Raw genomic sequence first — 22,812 nt, 5'->3', positions numbered from 1 at the left:
CACTCAGTCTTTTACTAAATACCCACACCCACCAGAATCTCTGGTCCAGTCAGCAGCTGCTCTATCTTGTGCCTTATGCGCCTTGCTGCCCGCAGCCGTATGGGCATGTATTTCAATGGCAGTTCAACTAAGTGTGTAGGGTGTGCAACGCAGCCATTCGCCATGCCTCTGGTCCATGCTGCAGCATGTGGGTAGAGCCATGTGAGAAGAGAAAAAAATGTTATGGAGAGAAGGGGCATATGTGTTAGTCCCAGCAATCTACTACAAGCATTAATGCTCCCAAAATGCAGACACTTGATGGTCCTTTCAGTCTGTCACACTTTCATAATGTGAACTTATCATTTGCTGCCATTGTCAAGGTCTAGAGTTGTGCAGTGCTGCTTCCTATTGTGTGCAGGTGAAGGTCCCACATGCTCTCATTCTGAGTGACAGCAGGCATTTCTTGTGCTTTTCTTGTGGGGTTCTTCCCCATTAACCTCAAGTGCAGAGCAACACCCTCCCAATGTGAGCCGCTCTTTGCTCTAGCCCACCCTCTCCATGTGAGCCTTTTTGCTGAAGCTCTTCCTCCCCATGTAAGACTTTTAATTTGCACTTACCCGTTTTGTGTGAAACTCCCAGTATTGCTACTCCCACGCTCTATTTGTTGGAGCTCAAACCCTCCATGTGAGTCTATTTTCCCTTTTTTACTATATCCATGTGATCCTTTTTCTTCTCTACAGCTCACCTTCCTTGCGTGTGCCCCTTTACTTTTGACTTTACTCGCAGTCTTAGTTTGACCTGTATATGATTAGCACTGCTTTTTCTTTTGAAATTACTGGACAGTCTTTCATTTAGTCCCTCAGAGCTGTTTTCCTATTTCTTACAGACTACAGGAAGGACCCTTACACAGAATTTGATCCCTGCAACACCATCTGCTGCCGTGAAGACCTAAATCCCTCGCTGCCAATCCCTGGAGGATGCTATGATACAAAGGTAGAGAAAGTGGTGCTAAGGTCTTGCACAGCTGACCACTGGATAATCTGTGTACCTTTTACTGTATCTCAGTTACAAGGTTAGGTTTCTAAATGGAGAGCACATTGACAGTTGAACAGGAATTGCTGCTCAGTTCTTCCAGACCTTAAAGCATAGCGACTTGGTTTTTGGTCTGATGGGAAGAAAATCAGACCGCACCAACTGTTATAAGGATTGCTTGATGATGGGTGGAGAACAGAGCATTTTAGATACACAGGTCCATGTATGAATATCTCACCCATTCAGATTTGGTCTTTTGTTCTGTTATATGGTGTACAAGAAATGTTAAAATGCATGTAAACTCTGGTTTGAATAAGCTACTAATGCAAGGGCCTGAGAAGCTCGAGAGCTTTGGAAGAACGCTTAAGCTGCACAAGAAATAGTATTACTTTTTTTTTTTAATAGTGTGAATGGGGTTCAAGGACTTGTAGCACTTTAAAAGTGAAGAACATATTTACACACTAAAAAGCTGTTGGAGTATAATGTCGAAAAGACAATGTACTTGTGAGAGAAGTTTGCAGAGACAGATGTCCTATGAAGTTTTAATGAGAAAATGTGCATATAAGTTGGGAAGGAAAATAAAAGTAAGTAAAACATGTTGAGGGAGACAACCAACCAATGAGAAAGATCAGGGCTATTGTAGAGAGCTAGCAGTGGTCATAATGGAGACTGTTTATATTAAAATAGGATAGTAAGTAAGACAAATAGGAGGTAGAGAATGGGGTATGAGAGAAGCATGAAAGTTACATACAAATGAAAAAGTTACGATTGTGAGATCTTTTAAGTGGTGCCAACCTATGTAACAAGGCAAATAATGAGATTTGTGCACAGAAACTTGTAAACTTTACAGTTAGTATAGTAACGTGTACTAATGTGTGGGTAATATAGGGACGGTTTATGCTGCAAGGTTTTCTGCTTTCTATATAGGGGTGTTGATTCTAGCCAGGCCGGGGATCCTCGTAGAAGTCAGAAATACACATATTGATGATGAAGGCTGCTATGTCATCTTATCAGGGAGACTCAGTGGACTCTGAATACTGATTGGTAGCATTTACACCCCGAATGTGCGACAGGCACAGTTTTTTGCTCCCCTCACCCCAGTCCTCTCGCATGAGATACCAATACAGCAGGGGTGACGATAACTGTGTTGCAGATGTTGCTCTTGATAGATCCACCGGTCCTCTGGTGGATTCACCAATGGTGTGACTAGTGCAAAGTTTCTGAGACTGGCTGGGACACTGGGACCTCAGGAATCTGTGGATAGAGCATAACCAACCCAAGACAAAGGTAGTACTCCTTCTTCCCGTTGCAAGAATTATATGTTCTCTAGTGGTCTCCGTGCGACTTGCTGGTCAGGTCACACACTAAATACCTGGGCTGCATGCTATCTGACCATAACCCATTACTGATGGAGGACCTTTGGGGAGGGTGTATGATGTCTATCCCTACCTGGACATGGTCATCCAATTATCTACACAAACCCACCTTTAGGGACCCCCGTAATGGACTGATTGCAGACGGTTACCACTAATAAGCACACAGCTTCCCATACAGACATCGAATGGGAAACCTTTAAAGCGTAATTGGGGGCATTGCTTCAGTCAATCCGTGGGCATGGAGTGCTCACTCCAGTCTGAATTTTCCACCCTGGGAGATGTTATTGGATGCTTAGAAACCAAGGCTCATGACTGCTCTGAGATTATATCCTCCCTGAGGGGGGAATGGAAGAAGCACCCCACATGCTAGAAAAGCTTCGATCCTTGATTAGGTGTGACTACCTAACCACCACTCATACGGAAGGTGGGTGAGCAGGTAAGCTGCTGGCATGGCTGATTCGTCCAGTGGCACCCTATTACACAAATCGCCAGGCTAGCAGGGGAGATGGTCTTGTCTCAAAAAGATATTAATGATGTGTTCACATATCATTATAGGAACCTGTATGAGGATAGGGACCTCACACTATAGAAGACTCTGAACTTCTTGCTGAACAGGATGGGCTTGCCACAGCAGCCTGCAGAGGACCGGGAAGTACTTGGTGCCCCCATCTTAGAACCTGAAATTAGAGAAGCCAGTAAGGGCCTCACCTAGGGCTAATGACCTCACGGACAAATTCTATCAGACCTATACCACCTATCTAGTCACAAGACTAGCTGAAATGTACATGAACGCCTTAGACTGTGGGTACTTACCAGACAAGAGCAGAGAGGCTCTCATAGTGATGCTACGGATGCAGCAGCTAAGCGCCCCTGTCTGTGTTAAGCCTAGGCTATAAGATCCTTAGCAAGATCCAAGCGATTTGGCACCAGCCCTATCTTTCCACCCTTTTGAACGTAACACCTTTGTGAACGTAACACTTCCCTTAACATCTGGTACTTCTACTGCACCTTTGATGAAACGGTTAGGGCCTGGTTCACCGAGGCACTTTTCCTCTGTATTGACATGCGGAAGGTCTTTGATTCCCTGCTGTGATATTATCTACAGGTGGTTATGACTCATATGTACCTTGGTGAGAGCTAGAACAAATGGGCCACAATGCTGTACTGAACGTGCGGGCACGGATACTCACTGGCCGGTGCATCTCTGCCCCCTTCTGGATCTACTGAGGCACACAACAGGTTGCCCTCTCTCACACATGCTATTTGCAATGACATTAAAGCAATTTTCCTCTCTGTTATGTCTGAAGGGTTGGGACAGAGGAATTTCTTTACATGGCAGAAAGCATGTGATCTCGCTATAGCTGATGACTTGCCTGAAAGAGGCCCGAACATGTGTTCCATGGAGTGTTGGCGTGCTGGATAATATCTGGCTAGCCTCTAGCCTCTGTACAAACTGGAAGAAATCCTGTTCTTTCCCAGTATTTGCGGACTCTCAAAACCCTTGAGTCAGTGTGCGCCTTAAGATCCAGTGGGACCCCAGCGTCCTTAAATATTTGGGGGTCAAGGTATAGCATGCTGAAACAGATATTATAGAGGGTAACCTTGGAGGCATAATGCGTAGACTCCGAAGTAACATAGCATTTTCGTGGACACTACAAATTCTCATCATGGCTTGAACATTTCTGACAAAATTGGCAATATTGTCCAGAATACTACTTTGTGAACCTACTATACTAGATACAGAGAGCATGGGTTAGATCACTCAAGGTTTTGGTTCAGGAATTCATTATGGATGGGCAGCGGACCCGAGTGCCGCTGCGCATGCTCCAGAGGCCCTTGGCCAGGGGATGTCTAGGTGTCCCAGACTACGAGCCATACTATTTCACTGCAGAACTGCAGTGGGTCGCCCTCTGGCTGGCGGGATTAAGCCTGGCTGAATTAGGAGACTTCCAGGACCTAATGTGATACCATAATGCTCCGGTTCAAGTTTTCGCTGGTCCACATGCTAAACCTCTACATTGCTCTCTAGTGCTGGAGGCTTGCCTTCATGTGGCGTTCACCCTGCTCTATGCACCACAACACCATTAGTGGGGATACCAACCACCAGAGGAGGTTACTTTACCACCCGGCAACTAATATTTTGGACGAAGGTGGGCTTGAAGACACTTGGGGACTGCTATTCTGAGGGCTCTTTCCGAACACTGGAGGAGTTGACTTCTGAAAATAACGTAGTAGGCAACCAATTGTTAACTTACGGGGCACTGGCCTCACAATACTACACTTCCTTGGTGCTCAGGAACCAGAGCCCACTGTCCACAACCTTTTACAGACTCTACTGACATTTGGCCAGGGCAGTCACCTTGTCTCCTGGCTAAATTATAGAACCATGCTGGCCATGAATTATTTATTTACGTTTTTTTTAGAGCGTCTCAATCATCTCTAAGGGGATATCACCGCACTAGCATAGATTCCTGTCTTTTGTAGAAGCATTAGATAGCAAAGAAACCTGCGTCTTTGTCTTAAACAACAAAAAAATTTATTTCTTCCTTAACCCCAAAAGGCCTTTAGTGAGACGCAGATCTAATGGTTGCTTGTTCCACTGTACAGCCACCAGATGCAAAAATGAAAGGCCTCCTGCTGTTTTTTTTTTATTTGCCTAGGTTTTGCTAATGCAAGATTGTGGGGTTTCAGATCACGTGTGGGTGTGTAAATACTACTGTAGCCTGCAGAATTATTGGACTCATTTTATACCTTGCTTTGTGCGCATGACAGAGTAGTTTAAACTTCGCTCTTTGGCGGCTGGGCAATTAATATAGAGTTGCTAAACATGCAGATGCAGAGCTATATCTGTCTTTATTGCAAATCAATCTGGCCTCTGCGTTTTGTGTTACTTGAAGTTGTGAAAACAGAACGGCCATGCCTACATATAGAGCATTCCCATAGTCCAGTCTACTTGTTTTTAGAGCCTGAACTCAGGTTTTTCTCCAATTAGTTGGGATCCAGTTGAAGAGTCTCCTTAGTAATTTTAGAGTGGTAAAACATTTGCCGCAGGTGGCCTTCACTTGTTCTTGCATGGATAAAAAATTATCTACAGGAACTCCCAGATTTTTCGCTACGTTCTCGGGCTCTGGCGCAGCTCCCAATAGGGTTGGCCATCATGAGGAGATTTACCCAACCCACCTTTCCCCCGCCTCCGAAAAGTAGGATCCTCTACTCCTCAGCATTCAGTTTGAGGCAGTGGTCTGTTATACAGTTTGCAGTCTCTGATAGGCAGTTTCACAGTTTGTCTCTGGTGTCATCATATTCTTTATCCTGTACATATCATCAGGTGTATATCTTCTGCATAAGAACAGATGTTGAATCCCCACTTCTTCACAATCTTTGCTGGGGGGAATGTACTCATTAAAAGCGATGAACCTTGTGGGGCTGCACATTTGGCTCTCTTGGGGGCATGATTTAAAAGAGCCAAGCTGTACTGTGAGTTCTGTTTCTGAGAAAAAAACTAAACTATTGCAGAGTTTTAGAGTGGAGTCCACTTTTGTGTATTATTTTCATTGGTAAGCTGTGTCACATAGTATCAAAAGCAGCTGAAAGATCTAGTAGTATCAGGGCAAGGCTTTGTCCTGGTCTACTGGTAGTCTGATGTTGTCAAGCACTGCTAGAAGGGTAGACTTTGTACTATTCTTAGCTCTGAAACCTGTTTGATAAGAGTCTAAAAGATCATTGTTCTTTAGATAGGTGGTCAACTGGCCATTGACCAATTTTTCCAACATTTTGGACATATAAGGAAACTGAGAAATTGGCTGATAATTAAAGAGAATAAAAGATCCATGCCAGATTTCTTTTACCAGGGGGCGTTACCAATACTTGTTTCCAAGACTCTGGATACACTGACTCGGCTAATGAACAGTTGAATATCTGTGTTAAGCAAGGGCTCAGTGTGCTTGCTAAGCAAGAGTAATTAAAGTGAGGGACACAAGTCCAAAGGGGACCTCGATTTTACCTCTCGCATCAGTTTCTCCATCTGTTCTTTCGAGATAGATTTCAATGTTTCTAGATGAGAAGATGCATCGTGATGGAGCCCGAAAAGGTCCCAATTGGTTTCATCTAATGCTGGTTAAGTTTTAATTGTGGAATAGATTTTGGAAATTTTGTCGTTGAAGAAGTTACTAACTTCATCACAGTGTGCTGCAGAGGGGGTGAGTGTTTGAGAAAGCCAGGTAGGATAGTAAGTTCTTTCACTATTCTGAAAATCTCCTTAGATAAACTACTGTTTTCCTTGATTCTTTTCACAAAATATTCTTTCTTCATTTGTTTAACTCTTCTTTGTATGTTTTCCTATCTAGTGTATTTTTAGATTGTATCCACCTGTGTTCCAAAGATTTACCCTTCCTCTTCATAAGTTCAAGCGAGTACCATTTTTCTGAGGGAAGTTCTCTGGTTGACTTAATGGTTTTCCGAGGAGCACAATGATCTACGGAGTGTGTAATAGCTGCATTTAAATGTTCTACTTGATTGGCTAAAGACCTCTCTTGAGTGTAGATTGGTGGAAAAAAAACGATTTGCAAATGAGTCTGGATTTATAAGGCTCTAGGGTCTTTTCATGATCATTGAGGATTTGGTAAAACTTTTTCTCTACTGGGAGATTGAAAGAGAACAAGCTCGTGGAATTTTCAGCCCATGTTATAGGGTCAATTTCTGAGTTTTTAATGAATTCAGTATTAGACAAAAGAAGATTCAGTGTATGCCCTGCTGTATGGGTGGGTTCCCCGACTCACTATTGGAGCTGTAAAATCTGCATATCATTCTCTAATTGTTTGGAGAGAGGACCAGCTATATTTCCGAAATGTAAATTAAAATCACCAATAATTAGATAATGATCATGTTTCACACTCAGGAGAAAGAGTTGGGAGAGTAGATTGGGGCTGAACTGGGGATGATACCCTGGAGGTTTTGTAAATAACACCCCACCCCCAAAACATTCTCCGCTCTTTGATAGAGACCTGGAAAACTAGTATCCCTTATTCATCTAGAGGAGCAGCATATTATATAGAGCCTGTATAAGAATCATTAAAGAAAATTGCCATCGCCACTCCCCTGCGGTCCGTTCTTTCACACTTTAACATCTTATAGCCCGTGGACAAAGTGACCAAAATATTCGACAGGGTTGTGTGATTTAGCCAAGATTCAGTTATAAAAGCCAAATCAGGTTTAATATCTGAAATAATGTCCCAAATTTCAAAACAATGCTTGGGTAGTAACCTGGTGTTGAAATAAATGCATTCTAATGGTAGTTCTGAAGAGCAGCAAGTTCCCCTCCTTCACTGATTAGCTTCCCCATTTCCAGTTTGCGCAAGAGAATGGTCCTTCAGTCCTACCCGGTTAGCTCTTACAGCACGAAGCCTGATTGTTAGTCGAGATCTTTCCCATGTCCAGCAATAGTTCCCTTGCATAAGACATTACTACCTTGTTTTCTGTACTAACACCGATAGGGTCCTGGCCTCTGGTTCCGTTTGGACGCTGACGGGCGCACCGCCCTCCTTTTTAAGCCCACCTCTTATTACTGTCTAGACCACTGACCTTTTACAAGCGATCAAGACAGTACTTCCGGTTTTCATGTTTCCTTCTCCCCTCCTAACGGATAATTCGCAGCCTGCTCCCATGCTTCAGAGATTTCAAAAGTGCTAAAAAGCTTTTAAAAAAATGTAAGAATGGCAATACAATAATGATGTGCACCTCAGATCTCTGGTGCAGAAGAAAATAGCAGCAAGGTTTAAATCTAGTCAAAGTGCAATATTCACAACTAAATGTTTAAAATATCATCATTCCCAATAAGTTTTAAAGTGATTCGTGCCTCTCATGCCCACAAAACGAGTGACAGCAATCACCATAATGGTGAATGACTTACCAGCTCTGCTGGACAAATGGGAGACTATCAACGGTGGAACTTTTGCCAGGAAGGAATGGGACCAGACTCTTGAGCACTCCTACACTTTTACTGGTACCACATGATTTAAGTTTACACAATTCAATTACTTGCACCGTGCAACTCTCACGGCACATAGACCGAACATCTTGTTACATACCACTGACCTGGTTGGCCCCAAAGGCACCCTTACTGATGCAGATTTTTTGCACATGGTGTGGAGCTGCCCGATTTAAAGGGCGTTTCTAGTTGCAGGTCACAACAGATATGGTGCACGTGCTAGGTCTCTGACCCCTACTCGCAGTGGAGATTTTTCAGCTTGGACTGTATAACTGACGACCCAAGAGAAAAACTGGCAATAGATTCATGGACTTGACCCTGGGGTTAGCCTACAGTGGTATTGCACGCCACTGGAAGCCCCCGCATGGCCCCTCCATAGTAGATGGCGAGCAGAGGTGGAGAACTGGGCTATGGCTGAGGGTGCAGCCCTGTGTGTTGAAGAATACAGAGGACTATGTAGACAGCCTCTAGCTGATCTATGGATGGAGGTGGTCATTAGCTTCTTGGGGAATGACCCCCTAGGCCCGAACTGCTCCTTTTGGGGTGGTCCCTGGTCCCTTGGGCGGTGGGACTTGCAACACAGAACCAGAGACTGCCTGGGCGACATGCATGGGGGCACTGGAAATTTGTGCTTCACACATGGGGAACGCCTCCCTCCCCCCGTTTCCCCTCCCCCTCGCCACTTAAAGGAGCCACTTCAGCAAAGCCATTATTTGGCTTATTGATTGATTACAGTAGCAATCAACTCTGCGTAGTTCTTGTGTTACATGTTATGCTGTTCAAAGGTTATTCTTTATATGATAGGGATAGGAGCTGATCTGTGCCTCTGGATATTATGAGATATGTTGATAACTTATTAAAGTCTGCATCCCGGCACAGACATTACACAGTGTAACTGGAGGTACATACTGCTCTTGTTGTATTAACAAGTTGACATGCTTTGAGATTTGTGAAGTACACTTTAATCTGACTGAAGTTCATACGCCCTGTAATTCTTGTTTTGTGCAGTTGAATGTATCACCTGCAACTTGAAAATCGATAAAGAGAGTTAAAAAAAAATATGTGGCTATTACACTGTCATTTGACAGCATATTACCTACCGTTTTTTGTTCTGTATTGTATTGTCGTCTATGCCAGAAAACGGTTTCTGGATAATGATGAGAATGTTTTAGTTTTACCTCAGTTATTGGTGTCTGTTTTAATATCAGTCTGTTAAGAAGGCAATGGACAGAGCTATGTCATAAGTAATCCTCCCCCCTAAGACCGCCGAGCCTCCCATGCACCCACTCGCCCTTGCTAACCTCAAGCCACCTCAATACTCCCCCTCTAAGATCGCCGAGCCTCCCATGCACCCACTTCCGCTACCTCTGAGACATTTTCGCCCGCGCAAGCAACCCTGCCCCCTTTCAGAGGTCTCTTGCACTCACTTACAACTCCACCACTACCACCCCCACTCCATTGGACCTAACGGGAGACGAAATCCTAGCTATCCTCCAAGACCACAACCCTGTCCAAGACACACCTCGCCCTCTAGATATGAGTCCTGAACACCCTATCTGCACAGTCACCGTCAACCCTAACAGGCCAGCTACCCTTCACAACAGAAGTGTGGTTAAAAGCAATCTAGCGCCTGTACTCCTGTCCGTCCAGACCCCTGACACTCCCCCAGACCCCTCACTATCTGGCCTCTTAATCAATTGCCGATCGGCAGTTAAACATGCCTCTGATGTTGCTGACCTCATCCTGAACAAAATGTAGACCTAGCTATACTAACTGAATCCTGTCTCAATGAATACTCTTCCCCGGACCTATTAGTCCCTCCTAACTACAACATTGCTAGACTAGATAGGCACTCCAACACGAAAGGTGGAGGCATCGCCTGTATCTCCCGATCCTCCCTCCTGGTCTCGGAACTCCTAGCGGATTCCACTGACTCCTGAGAATACCTCGCCCTCTCCATTTCCAGCAAACCATTACATCTTTGCAATTTGCACATCTTTTACCACCCCCCAGACTCGAACGACTCTTTCACTGATCACCTCTTGGATATCATCACAACTAAGATTTCCTCTAATGCCAAAGAGAACTTCCTTGGGGATTTTAACCTGCACTGGAATGACCCTAAAGATCCCTACGCCAATGCCATCAAAGACCTCACCTGTCTCAAGCCTGCTCTATGCCAACTCACTCAAAAGGGGCCACCCTTGACTGGATCATCTCTAAGGAATCCTCAGTCAAACTTGTCTCCATAGACCCATGTGACTGGTCCGACCACCACATCATCTCCTTCGTTTTACCTGGGCCCTCAAGACAAAGACACCGCAATCGGTGATTCCCAAATGCTTGATCAGCACACTGCAAATCTGATTTCCCACCCCCGCATATAACCATGATCAGTGACATCAATGAACATTACTCAGCGTCCATATCGAACATTCTGGACGATCTGGCCCCTCTAAAACTAAAAAGGAGATCCCTACGACAATCTGAAAGAATCTGGAGACAGCACCCCTCCGCTGCGCATCTTAAACTTCTCCGTCAGGCGAGAAACTCCTACAACAAGCCCATCCTCAATTCAAAAAAAGAATACTTTAGATTGGAATTGGGGAATGCCAAGAACAGACCCCGCAAGCTCTTTGAACTGGTCAAACAACAATCTAATAAACTGGCTAAAACTCAGAAAGAATCTCCTAAATCTCTAATATCTTCTGAGGAATTCTTCTCTTTCTTCACTAATAAAATCACGGCACTAGGAATCAAACTCCATGCCGCCGCTCACTCTCAACCCCTTTCTGACCTCCCCCCTGTCCGCACTACCCTCACTGGCCCCACCTAACAACCAAGCTCGCTGGACCAACTTCGAATACTATGACGAAGACTCCATCTCTAAAATCCTCTCTACCTTTACATTTAACCCCAATTAACACTGGGGCTACTCACAAGGCGGGGCATCTGCTTGACCCCGTTTTCACAAACATCCCTCAACTCTCCTGGCTAGACACGACTCCGATTTGCTGGTCAGATCACTACCTTATTCATTTTTGCTTAAAGTTACCTACATCACCGATTACAAATACCATTCGGCCCTCATCTATGAGAAGGAACTGGAAACTTCTAGATGTGAAGGAACTTAATCGTACTCTAGAAAGCCAGCTTCCAGGTCCAGGCACGGACATGGAAAATATTGCTCTGGCCACCCACTCCTGGCTAGAAAACGCCGTCGAAAGATGTCTTCCCCTATTCCAAGAAAAAAGCAATATCCACCGCCCCCCGGCTCCTTGGTTTAATGATTCCCTTAAAACCATGAAATCAAAATGCAAAACCCTTGAAAGAAATTGGCGGAAAAATTACGCTCATGATAAAAAAATCACGTACCACAAAGCCAGGAATGATTACCACTCAGCCTGCAACAAAGCCCGAGCCCTTCATGTGGCTAAAACCATCAATACTGCGACAAACAAAGCGAAAATGCTATTCAACACGGTAAAAAACCTTGCAGGGGAAAAAACGGCAGCTTCAGCTCGACCCTTGGACAAAAAACAATGCCAAGATCTTGCCTCCTTCTTTAAAGAGAAAATCGAGAATATCATCTCTGGCATTAGGAGTAACCTCCCCACCCATGACCTTGGTGAATCAACTCCCTTCTGGCCAAACGACATTAACATAATTGAATCCTGGCCTCCTTTTACCATAGAGTCATTAGTCTCCACCCTCAAAACTGTTAAATCAGGTTCCCCTTGTGATCCGGTACCCACTTCTATTCTTAAAATTCTGGACGTCCCTGCTCTGTCCACTATTGCTGAAACTCTAAATTCTTCTCTTCAACTCGCAGTAGTGCCCTCAATGTGGAAACACGCTATGGTCAGTCCACTTTTAAAAAAACCCACTGCAAACCCGGAGCTCTCCTCAAACTACCGGCCGATCTCCCTCCTCCCTATTTTTTCAAAATTGTTGGAGAGACATATTCACTCTGCCCTCACCTTCTTCACCGAAGAAAACGGTCTTCTCCATCCCTCGCAATCTGGGTTTAGGGCCGGCTTCTCTACTGAAACCGCCCTACTAGGAGTTACCGAAAACATCAGGAGACTCCTGGACGAAGGCCAGACAGTCGCACTCATCTTACTAGACTTGAGTGCGGCTTTCGACACCATCTCCCATGCCAAACTGCTGGCCACCCTGGGGAGAAATGGCATCAGGGGCGATGCACTAAAATGGATTGAGTCCTTCTTGTCACAGAGAACCTTCCAAATCACATCCCCAATAGCCTGCTCGGATAAAATGAGCGCCCCCCATGGAGTACCACAGGGCTCCATCCTAAGCCCTCTGTTTTTTAATCTCTACCTCCGGCCTTTGGCTGATCTAGCGGATGAATCTGGCCTCACCCTCATGACATACGCTGATGATTCCCAAATCATCTTCTCCCTGTCAGAAGCTAACCCACTTCTTCCATCTCGCCTTAATCAAGGTCTCCAAAACATCTTCAGCTGGATGTCCGCACACCAACTGAAACTCAATGGAGATAAGACCGAGGTCCTCCTTTTGGGGAAAAACAAAGACCTCTGGAACGCTTCTCACTGGCCCTCTGAGCTCGGTTCCATCCCTACTCCCGCCACTCAAGTTAGAAATCTGGGAGTCATCATCGATAACACCTTGTCCATGAAACAGCAGGCAAACAGAGTGGTAGGCCTCTGCTTTACCATCCTAAAATGGCTAAGGAAGATCCTTTGGATGTTGCCCCTCGACACCCAAAAGTCCGTAGTCAATGCACTTATTACATCAAGGATTGACTACGGCAACATTCTCTACTTGGGCTCAAACAAAGCTGTCATTAACCGATTACAAGTGGTCCAGAATTCAGCGGCTAGGCTACTCTGTAATATCCCAAAAACCTCCAGTGTATCCAGCCACCTAAAAGACCTACATTGGCTCAGGGTGGAAAGCCGTATTAGGTTCAAAGCCCTGAGCTATATGTTTAGGATCAAATCTGGTACCGCCCCTAAATATCTCCAAACCCTCGCCACTCCCTACACTCCGGCGAGAGCACTACGCTCGCAAAATGCTGCAAACTTTTCCATCCCAAAGTTCAAATTTGCAAGAACGGGAGGTAGATCCTTTGCTGTCATAGGGCCCACACTTTGGAACAAACTCCCCCCCCATATCCGGAAAGAAGACAGGTATAACATCTTCAGAAAACAGCTAAAGACCTGGCTCTTCCAGAAATAATCCACCATCACTTACCTTCCTTCACAAACTTGCTTAATTTCTGTCATCGGCGCCGGGAAACCCTTGTTGGGTAGCTGCGCGCCATACAAATGCAAAAAATAAATAAATAAATAAATAAATACCTTAAACCCAAATAACCACTTCAATGACCGGTTACCATCCAACTGCCTCTCCGCTGTCTCCCAAGCCATTGTTCCTTGCTGGACTGCAATAATCAACGCCTCTCTTCAGCAGGGTTTGATCCCGGACCCCTTGAAAGCCGGCCAAGTCCTCCCTATTTTAAAAAGCCATCACTGGACCCTGCCTCCCCTGACAATTTCAGACCTATCTCCACTATCCCTCTGTTAGCCAAAGTGTTAGAGAAGTGTGTACAACAGCAACTAAGTCAGCACATCAACAGCTACCACCTACTTGATGACTTTCAATCTGGATTCAGACCGGGGCACAGCATGGAAACTACTATGCTCCACATAGTGGATGACTCCCTCCAAGCCCTTGACCAAGGCAAAACCTGCCTTCTAATCCTCATAGATCTATCCTCCACCTTCGATACGGTCAACCATGAAAAACTACTCAAACGCCTCAAACTCAGGATGGGGCTAGAGGGCGTTGTCCTAGAATGGTTTAGGGGCTTCCTCCATAACCGATCTCAGAGATTCCTCATTAACGGCAACTTATCAGCTCCCACCCCGGTCTTAGTTGGAGTCCCCCAAGGTTCAACCCAGCCACCCACCCTCTTTATTCTTTACTTAGAGCCACTCACTGAAGTTCTTCGTACCGCCAACATCTCCTACCACATGTAAGCGGACGACACTCAAATATGCATCAATATTGCCTCACTCGAGGAGATCCTTGCCCTGAACGAGACCCTGAAACTAACTATCCAATGGCTGGCCGCTAACCAACTGAAACTCAATGCAAAGAAAACCGAATTTGTCCTGATCTCCCCTTCAAAAGCCAACCCGGAGATTCAGTTGTGGATCAAAGCCATCACAGCCTTAAACTGCCCGCCGACCATTGTAGACTCTGCCAAATCTTTGGGCGTACTCCTCGACTGTAACTTGAACATGCAAGACCACATTAACTCAATGGCTAAATCAGCCAGATTTCACCTGAGCTACCTGTGGAAGTTGAAACCCTTCATCGATGCTCCTGGCTTAAAAATGGCAGTCCAAGCACTAGTCATCTCGCGACTGGAATATGGATGTTCCACCCTCTCAGGATTATCCAAGATCTCCTTTGCACCTCTAAAAGCCTGCCTCAACGCGGCTGCAAGACTGCTCACAGGCACTAGGAAATTTGATCACATCTCTCCACACATAAAAACACTATACTGGCTCCCTATGGAGGCCAGAATACAGCTGAAACTGGCATGCATCACACATAAGGCCCTATACACAAACTCCCCTGCCTATCTGGTACAGAAACTTGTGATATCTAGAGGAAGCAGAAACTCCCTGTCTGCTAGAAACCTCCTGCTCCAACCTGCCCGCTTTCAGAAAAAAAGAACCTAAAATAGGGCGTTCTCCGGAGCAGCACCAAGAATTTGGAACTTCCTGACATCAGAAAAATCCCTTCTCTACCACGTTTCAAGAAGGAGGCCAAAACTTTCCTCATGGGTAAATTCCTGGGCTAATGGCCTGCTCGCATCCACCGCAATGGGCCTGACTAATCCAAATCTATTGCTTCTTCCTCAGATTACAAACTCACCCAGACAAGAAAATGTAGGGCTACTGTTTTGACTGATCCTAATTATTACCGTACCCATGCATTTGTGTCCCCTTTTACCTCTATGCTCCTCAGCAACCCTACCCCGCTCCAAACTTTGTATATTTCTGTACTTTAGACTGGTTTATTTTGCTCACCGTGTAACCATGTAAAGCGCTCTGATACCCTCACGGGTTAAGTTCACGCTCTATAAAACATTAAAATAAATAAATAAATAATAAGTAGCTGGGGTGCCAAAGAGAGTATAGTGGTTGCCCTGGATGTGTGTTTCATTCCGCACATATACTGCATTTTCTGATCGGAAATCTCTTGGGCGGTCAGGTACCCAATTAGCCTTATTACAGTCTGTGTATTTTAATGCCATCTAGGTCAGTGTATTTCTACCTCGTATGCCTTGTGTTCATGTTGGGCAGAGACGAGGTAGAAAGCTGACTGTAGGAGTCCATAGTTTCAACCGACTGCCATATTGCAGTGATGCATTGAAGTAAATGTCTTTGTTCGAGCTTAGCATGTGAACAAATCTATCAGATTACTTTGTATGGATTGGTTATGTGGAAAAGGTACCTGAAAAGAGGTTATGCACTGCCTTGCTTGGTCATCTCCTGCAAGGAGAACAAGTGATGTTGGCCTACCTTAAATTGAGTCTCTTCCACCTGACGGCCCAGTAGAAGATGCATCATCAGGTCAAAGGTTTACATTGGTGGAGTCTGCTCTTGCTCCACTGATCTAAAGACCACACTTTCACGGAACTCAAAATCGAGTGGTGGAGAACCCCAGCTTTGTTGGTGCATGAGCACCATTGTTATACGCGTGGGCTCCTGCTCTGCTAGACTCAAACGCATGGGTGCTAAAGGGCGAAGAGTTCAAAGAATCTGTACTGTCTTCCCAACAAACTGCCCATCCCTTGTTACAAGAGGGCAGAGAGCTGCCCCTGAATTCTCAAAAGAAAGATCCTGAATGCAGCCAACTCTGTTTAGGTAACCCAGGCTTTGCAACACACTGCCTCTAGGAATCTGACCGTTTTCAATAGATTACATTGATTCTATCTACCACACCATTTTAACTGCACATTTTTATCAGGGTTAGGTTCATGCTATAAAGATGCATTACTTAAAGTAACGTTTTAGAACCTGGTCCCTCACCAACATTTTCTAATATTTTCGTTTCCTTGCTTGCAGGTTGCTGATTTTAATATGGCTGCCGCCTTTACGTCTTATGCCATCAATGGACCCACTGTGTCAGATGAACTCCCACCCTTCAGCTGGAGTCTTTTCAACCAGACAGTCCACGAGGGCTTGCCAGAAACTTACAACTTCAGCTTTGAGTTCATGCAGCCCATCCTGTGATTACAGTTTATGACTAAATATAGTGTACAGAGAGAACATATACACTGTTTATTTAAATTTACAAAATATATAATTATATTTCAAAACATTTGTTCTTGGACTTTACATTTCCCGATTTAATTTTTGTCCACGTCACAGCAACACCTGCACATTAGTGTGCTTTGGATGCTGGCCTTTTACCTCCTTTTTAAGGCATTTCTTCCTTTGGCTCAGGGATCACCATTCAAGTCCTGTATGACAACCCAACTAACGTCCATGACATCAGTAGACCGGGCGGTCTGGTCCTGGTGTTAAAAGGCCTTGCACCTGTGATTGATTGAATTACTGTGTATGTTCATAGTGGCAGCACACCTTGCGGACACACTGATTTGTCTTTCACTAAAGGACCACTGTTGAGAGCTGTATCCTGAAGTAACGGACATAATCTTCTCCACACTTGGGTGTCCATATGCGGAGTACTTCCAGGTGGTCTGAACAAGAAGTGACATTGTGTGTTTTTACCACGCATTTCCACCAAATAGTTTTTTGGGGAAGGTAGAGGGAATGCCTTAAGGTTCAGCTCATCACAGGACCTGATCTACACATGTCAGTTGCTCAGTGCAGGAGGATCAAGTTTAAGTAATCCCAATCGCCCAAGACAGGGCAATTAGGATTTGCCAGTCTGTTGGAACCCTCTTCCTATCCCACACAGGGTAGTCTTGCCTTTGCATAAGAATATTCGAGTCACCACTGATGCCCTGTCAACACATGCAGGGATTGAGAAATGTCAACCAGGGGCCTTCTCTTTACCACCAAAAGTGACAATTATGATCTCGGCTGTCCAGAAACTGGCTACAAAAGCTACAGTGGTCAAGATGTGTTTACTAGTACGAGTCTCTGGTTCAAACCCGTTCCATTTTTATCCCTGACATTCTGTGCTTCATGCTTGCCTTTGCCCAGCAGGTCTTGCTAGGCGTCACTGTGAAAGGGTGTCTGCCTGATCAACTCTCTTTGATTAGATAACCTCAGTGTATTGTTTTCTAAAAGTTCTGCTTTGATTGCTCCCACACCTTTTTTTGTTCCACAATGGGAATTTAATTTGGTGTTAACCTGCCTTACGGCTTCACCATTCAAACAAGTGCACATTTAATCTGTTTGATTGCTACCTTTGAATTATGTATTCTCAGTGGCAATAACTTGGACTCCTGTGTTTGGCAAATTAGAGGCCCTTTGAGATCTCTCACTATTCATTAGTTTCTATTACTCAGACAAGCTGTTTTTTGCACCTGCCTTTTTTTCTTACTGAAGTTTGAGTCTGCCTTCCATATGGGCCAGTCCATTATTCTTCCATCGTTCTTTCCTCCTCCTTATCTCACTAACAAAGAGGAGAGGCGGCGTAGTCAGGAACTCAGGTGTGCAGTATAGTACCTGATAGTGTTCCTTATAAAGTCGGCGATCAGATCTTTTTGGGCTTTGCCTGATGCAAGGCATTCACTAAACATAAATTTCATGTTAGCTCACCTTGTGTATAAATAATCTGCTACACCTTTGCTAAAAAAAAAAGGAGCCTCCAGCTGGTATTTATGCCCACTCCACAAGGGCAGTGGCAGCTTCTACTGCTTGCATGAGGGACCTTCCAGTGGATGATATTTCCTGGGCAGCCATTGCATACCCTTGCTAATAATTGTCTCATTGCCCAGGCACACAGCGATATATATTTTTCAAGGGCCTTTTGACTTGCGTGGTTATCTGATTCTACTCAGTTCTTCCTCCCAGATGGTATTTCATAGGGCCTCATCTCTAAAGTGATGAATCTGTGAGAGGAAGTATCCATTTGAAGAAAAGGTTACTTATCAATGGTGTCAATATTTCGGATAGATTCCTCATTTCCCTCCCTTCTTCCCTTTGAATTAGTGGCAGGAATTTCTGAAATCAAGTCTTCGCTTGTATGCAGATATTAGTAGTATTTTTTTCACTGCCCTTTAATCGCCTCTTTGCATGCCTCAGTGGGGTGTGGAAAACATAAAAAGTAAGTTACACCAGCAAACCAGCCGGTGCAATATGTCAGATGTCACATCCCACCAGTCCACCTGGCCTGGCAGTTCGGGCTGCTCTGTTCCTATTGGCACAGGGTCAAGACTGATTTACGTATGGCTGGGTTCAAACTGGAATGGCATGGGGAGCAAATAATGATAGATTTAGGCCCAGATCTCTGTACTGGGGTGAATGTATGGTAATTTTCTGCATTCTGTCCATCGATTGTTGTTTTTGCATTTGCCACCCCAGTGGGACAGGTATTCCCAGACATTGGTCCCTTGCTTTCCATGCCACTGGAGTCAAGCTATCCTGGCTGATGAGGGGTAAAACCCCCCAAACCAGTCCTAGGATGCTTGTTTCCAGTCCAGGGAGGATCTGGCCTGGCAGTTCGGGCTGGACTGTTCCCATTGGGCACAGGGTCAAGACTGATTTGGATATGGCTGGGTTCAAACTGGAATGGCATGGTGAGCAAAAAAAAGATGGATTTAGGCCCAGATCTCTCTACTGGGGTGAATGTATGACAATGTTCTGCATGCTGTCCATCAATTGTTGTTTTAGCATTTGTCACCTTGAGTGGGACGGGTATGCCCGGACGTGGGTCCCGTGCTCTCAATGCCACTGGAGTCAAGCTATCCTGGCTGATGAGGGTTGAAACCCCAAAAACGGTCCTAGGATGCTTGTTTCCAGTCCAGGGAGGACCTGGCCTGGCAATTCGGGCTGAAATGTTCCCATTGGGCACAGGGTCAAGACTGATTTCCATATGGCTGGGTTCAAACTGGAATGGCATGGTGAGCAAAAAAACTATGGATTTAGGCCCAGATCTCTGTACTCGGGTGAAAGTATGACAATGTTCTGCATTCTGTTCATCAATTGTTGTTTTTGCATTTGTCACCCCGAGTGTGACGGGTATGCCACAATGGTTCCTGTGATATCCTCTGTACTGCTGCTAAAATCAATGACAAAGCCTGCGGAGGAGCCCGCCCTTAACAGTGGACAGCTGCAACAAGAAACCATTAAGAACCCCTGCCTGGCTTTTTGAACCTATCTGTATCTGTCCTTGGCCGCCATATTTTCTGGAGGAAAGCTAGCTTGTGACTTCCCACAAGCAAATTCACCTGTCAAAAACTGAAGCTGTAAAATTAGATTTAATTCCCAAGCAACCACTCCCTATCCTGAGCACTACTTGTGAATAGGGGTCTAAGTAGTGGTTGTATGTTTACCTGGGCAAGGGGTGATGCAAAGCCTGGTCCACCTCTTCAACTGTCCTAGGCATTCCAGGCCTATCCTCTTGACTGCCAACCCAACTAGCACATCATCTGCAAGGATGTTCTCGGCACTAGAGGTGACCTGAGAGGTGAAAGACCCAAGGAAGGTAGTCTGTTCCACCACTGATCCAACAAGGAACAAAAAAGAACATCTATGCCTTCTGCTTTGGGATCTTGGCTAACAGTTGAGGAAATTAAGAGAATAGTTGGAACATGTTTATGCAGGAGTACCCAAACTAGGTGCAGAAGGGCAATATCATTCCAAAGTTTTAGGTAAATCAAGACTATGGAAATCCAAGTCTAGATGGATTTAGACTGATTGGCACTGCCCTAACCAACACTCTGGAAAAGACACTTGGAGTACATTTTGTTCCAGATTGAAATGCCCTTAACTGAAAATAGGTCAACAAAAAATAAAGCTGTGAACGCTGTTCATAAGCTGATGAAACGTAAGAGTGGAAATACGAATCCCCCGGTTCCAGTGCTTAAATTAAGCAGGTGGGCCCCATAAGCACTCTTTTTGGAGGGACCAGCACTTATTTCTCCTCATCAGACATTGACCCCGAACAAGACCAATAAAACCATTAAAGGAAGAAAGTAGGAGGATTAGTAAGACAGAAAGACTATGACAAAAGGAGAAAACAGAGATGAAAGAGAACCTGCAAGAATGGCATGAAAATGCTGCATGTGGCTGGAGGTGGTTGAAAGAGGCATGAGGAGGATTCAAGACTTTGCAGCCTTGGAATTTTGCACTCTGACCTTTAGTAGCTCCGGACGTTGATTTTTTAGCAAACCTTTGGGTCCACCACTTATTCTTTTACAAATTAAACACGGTCTGCTTCCGATGATGACAGAACCAGAACATGTAGCACTAGCCTGTTGGTCAACAGACTCTGTACTCCCTTCCAGATGCTTCTTTTAAGTCATAGCTTTGAGGTCATAGAGTTACCAGAAAACATGAACTGTGGGATGAGACCGTGCTTAATTTGAGCCGTTGAGGGACACCAGCACTCGTTTTTGGGGACCAGCACTTATTTCTCATCATCAGACTTTTCCCGAGAGCAAGAGAGGGCAAAATGCACAAACTGCAAAAAATGAGGAAGATAAAGACAGAAAACCAGTTACCAAGGTGGAAAGCGGAAACTTGTAAGAGCGACATAACGGGGCAGGGAGAGTCTAGGAGCGAATAGAAGCGGTTCTGAGGCAGATTCAGGACTACGCATCCTTTGTGTTTGCCAAGCTGACATCTTATACTGCCAGCTGCCGGTGTCTTAGCATCGCTTTGGCCACCAGCACTTATTATTTTACAAATAAAACACAGGGATGAGCGGAAAACCTGATCTTGGCCCTTTCCTGAACACTTGCCAACAACCCTATTTCTGAAATCAAGTTTTCCCATTAATTTAGAAAGGGAAGAATCCATCCTCCCACCGGCTTGGTGGCGCCCTCACCAGCAGGTACTCCAGAGTGCTAATTGGGCATTCCTTCAGGGAGCTGTGAAGAAAACTCTGGTCCCTGATCCCAAGGTTTTCCTCTATAACGGCCAGCACATCACTAGACTAGAAGCAGGACAAAGGGTGATAAGAAATCCTGTAAAGGCTTCTCCAGGATAAACATGTTTATGTCGAATCATGACCCTTGGATCTTTCAGTGAACAAAGAATGTGTGTTATATTTTTGAAGTATTTTATAGAGACCATACTCCAACTGAAATACAATTTCTTCCAGAAAGACACCCTAAAAGTGGCATTCATCTTTATACCTCAACATTCAATTCCTTTACCATATGTGACTTCTCCAGGCTTCTAGGCATCTGAAGAAAGAGCTGTGGCCATCATCCGATAACTGGCTAACAGCTCAGCGCAGACCCTCCTTGCCACCAAAGTCATAGAGTCTTTAAATCGTTAACCAGGCATTGGAAGGTCTAACTGGAATACGTAAAGGTGGTTATAGCCATCTTAAGAGCCTTGCACCTTCCTATCCAGTGAGTCCCTTAAATGTACCATTTTCCAGCGTGAGCATCAACTGGCCAGCCAGAGTAGATATAATTAATTCAACCATCAATGATACCAAAAAATCTTGATTCGTCACTGGACATATCTTAAAAACAATATTGCTTTTTGTACACAATATATAACATTCATGTTATTTCATAAAAAAATAAGCATAACATAACAGAAAAGCGTCTTCTCATTTTAGCAAATAAACATGACTCTGTGTTCCACTGGTCCCTTTTGCATGCTCCATCATTTTCAAGACCTGCTATATCTACAAAGCTGCTATGACTTGCACCCATGCCCATCTGTCCAACAAACAAACCATGTTGGTGGATACCAACATACATGCTGCCAGGACACCATCAGACTGGAGACAAAGAGATGTAAGAAAGAAACAAAATGCAAACAGGCCTTCTCCATCTACAGATCTTGGTCTGGAACAACTTCTCCTGTGGTTAATTTCGGCCAGTAGGTGCTGGTGGACCCCACCAGTATTTATTTCAGAGCAGGACTCCCAGACCTAGTCGGTATCCTTATTCAATTTGTTTTCCTGGACTGTGGAAGACTATTTGTCACTCACATTATTCCGAGTCCAGATATTTCATTCTGTGTGTCCCTCCTGTCGCTCACCTCCTGACTTTTTTACATTGTTAGGTTGGTTCAACTGAGGCAGTGATGGTATGCTGCGCAGGCCATGTACAGTACACTCCTTTGGCAGAGCTGCACGTGTGATTAGGTGGTGGTAGTAGGTAGTATAATGCGATGCTGTACTACATGTCTGATCCAGCAGGAACCCATCTTCACAGAATTTCTTGCTGCCTCCTGGTACCAGTCATGTCTGCCTTCCTCATCAGCTCACACAAGC

General features: G+C 44.8%; 1 protein-coding gene across 2 annotated transcripts in view; it reads left to right on the top strand.

The window, feature by feature from the left end:
- PLBD1 (phospholipase B domain containing 1) overlaps nt 1-22,178 on the top strand; it is a 259,209-nt gene extending 237,031 nt beyond the window's left edge. For both annotated transcript variants that reach the window (XM_086957557.1, XM_086957567.1), the window contains exons 10-11: nt 866-972; nt 16,503-22,178. In XM_086957557.1, coding sequence (XP_086813683.1) covers nt 866-972; nt 16,503-16,670 — 275 coding nt within the window. In that variant the 3' untranslated portion in view covers nt 16,671-22,178. The remainder of the gene's footprint in view (nt 1-865; nt 973-16,502) is intronic.
- The last annotated feature ends 634 nt before the right edge of the window (nt 22,179-22,812 follow it).

This window comes from Lissotriton vulgaris, chromosome 1_1 (assembly GCF_964263255.1).
Source record: "Lissotriton vulgaris chromosome 1_1, aLisVul1.2, whole genome shotgun sequence".
In the NCBI taxonomy this organism is placed as follows: Eukaryota; Metazoa; Chordata; class Amphibia; order Caudata; family Salamandridae; genus Lissotriton; species Lissotriton vulgaris.
The sequence above is the reverse complement of the archived record's forward strand: the minus strand, read 5'-3'. Positions and strand labels throughout refer to the sequence as shown.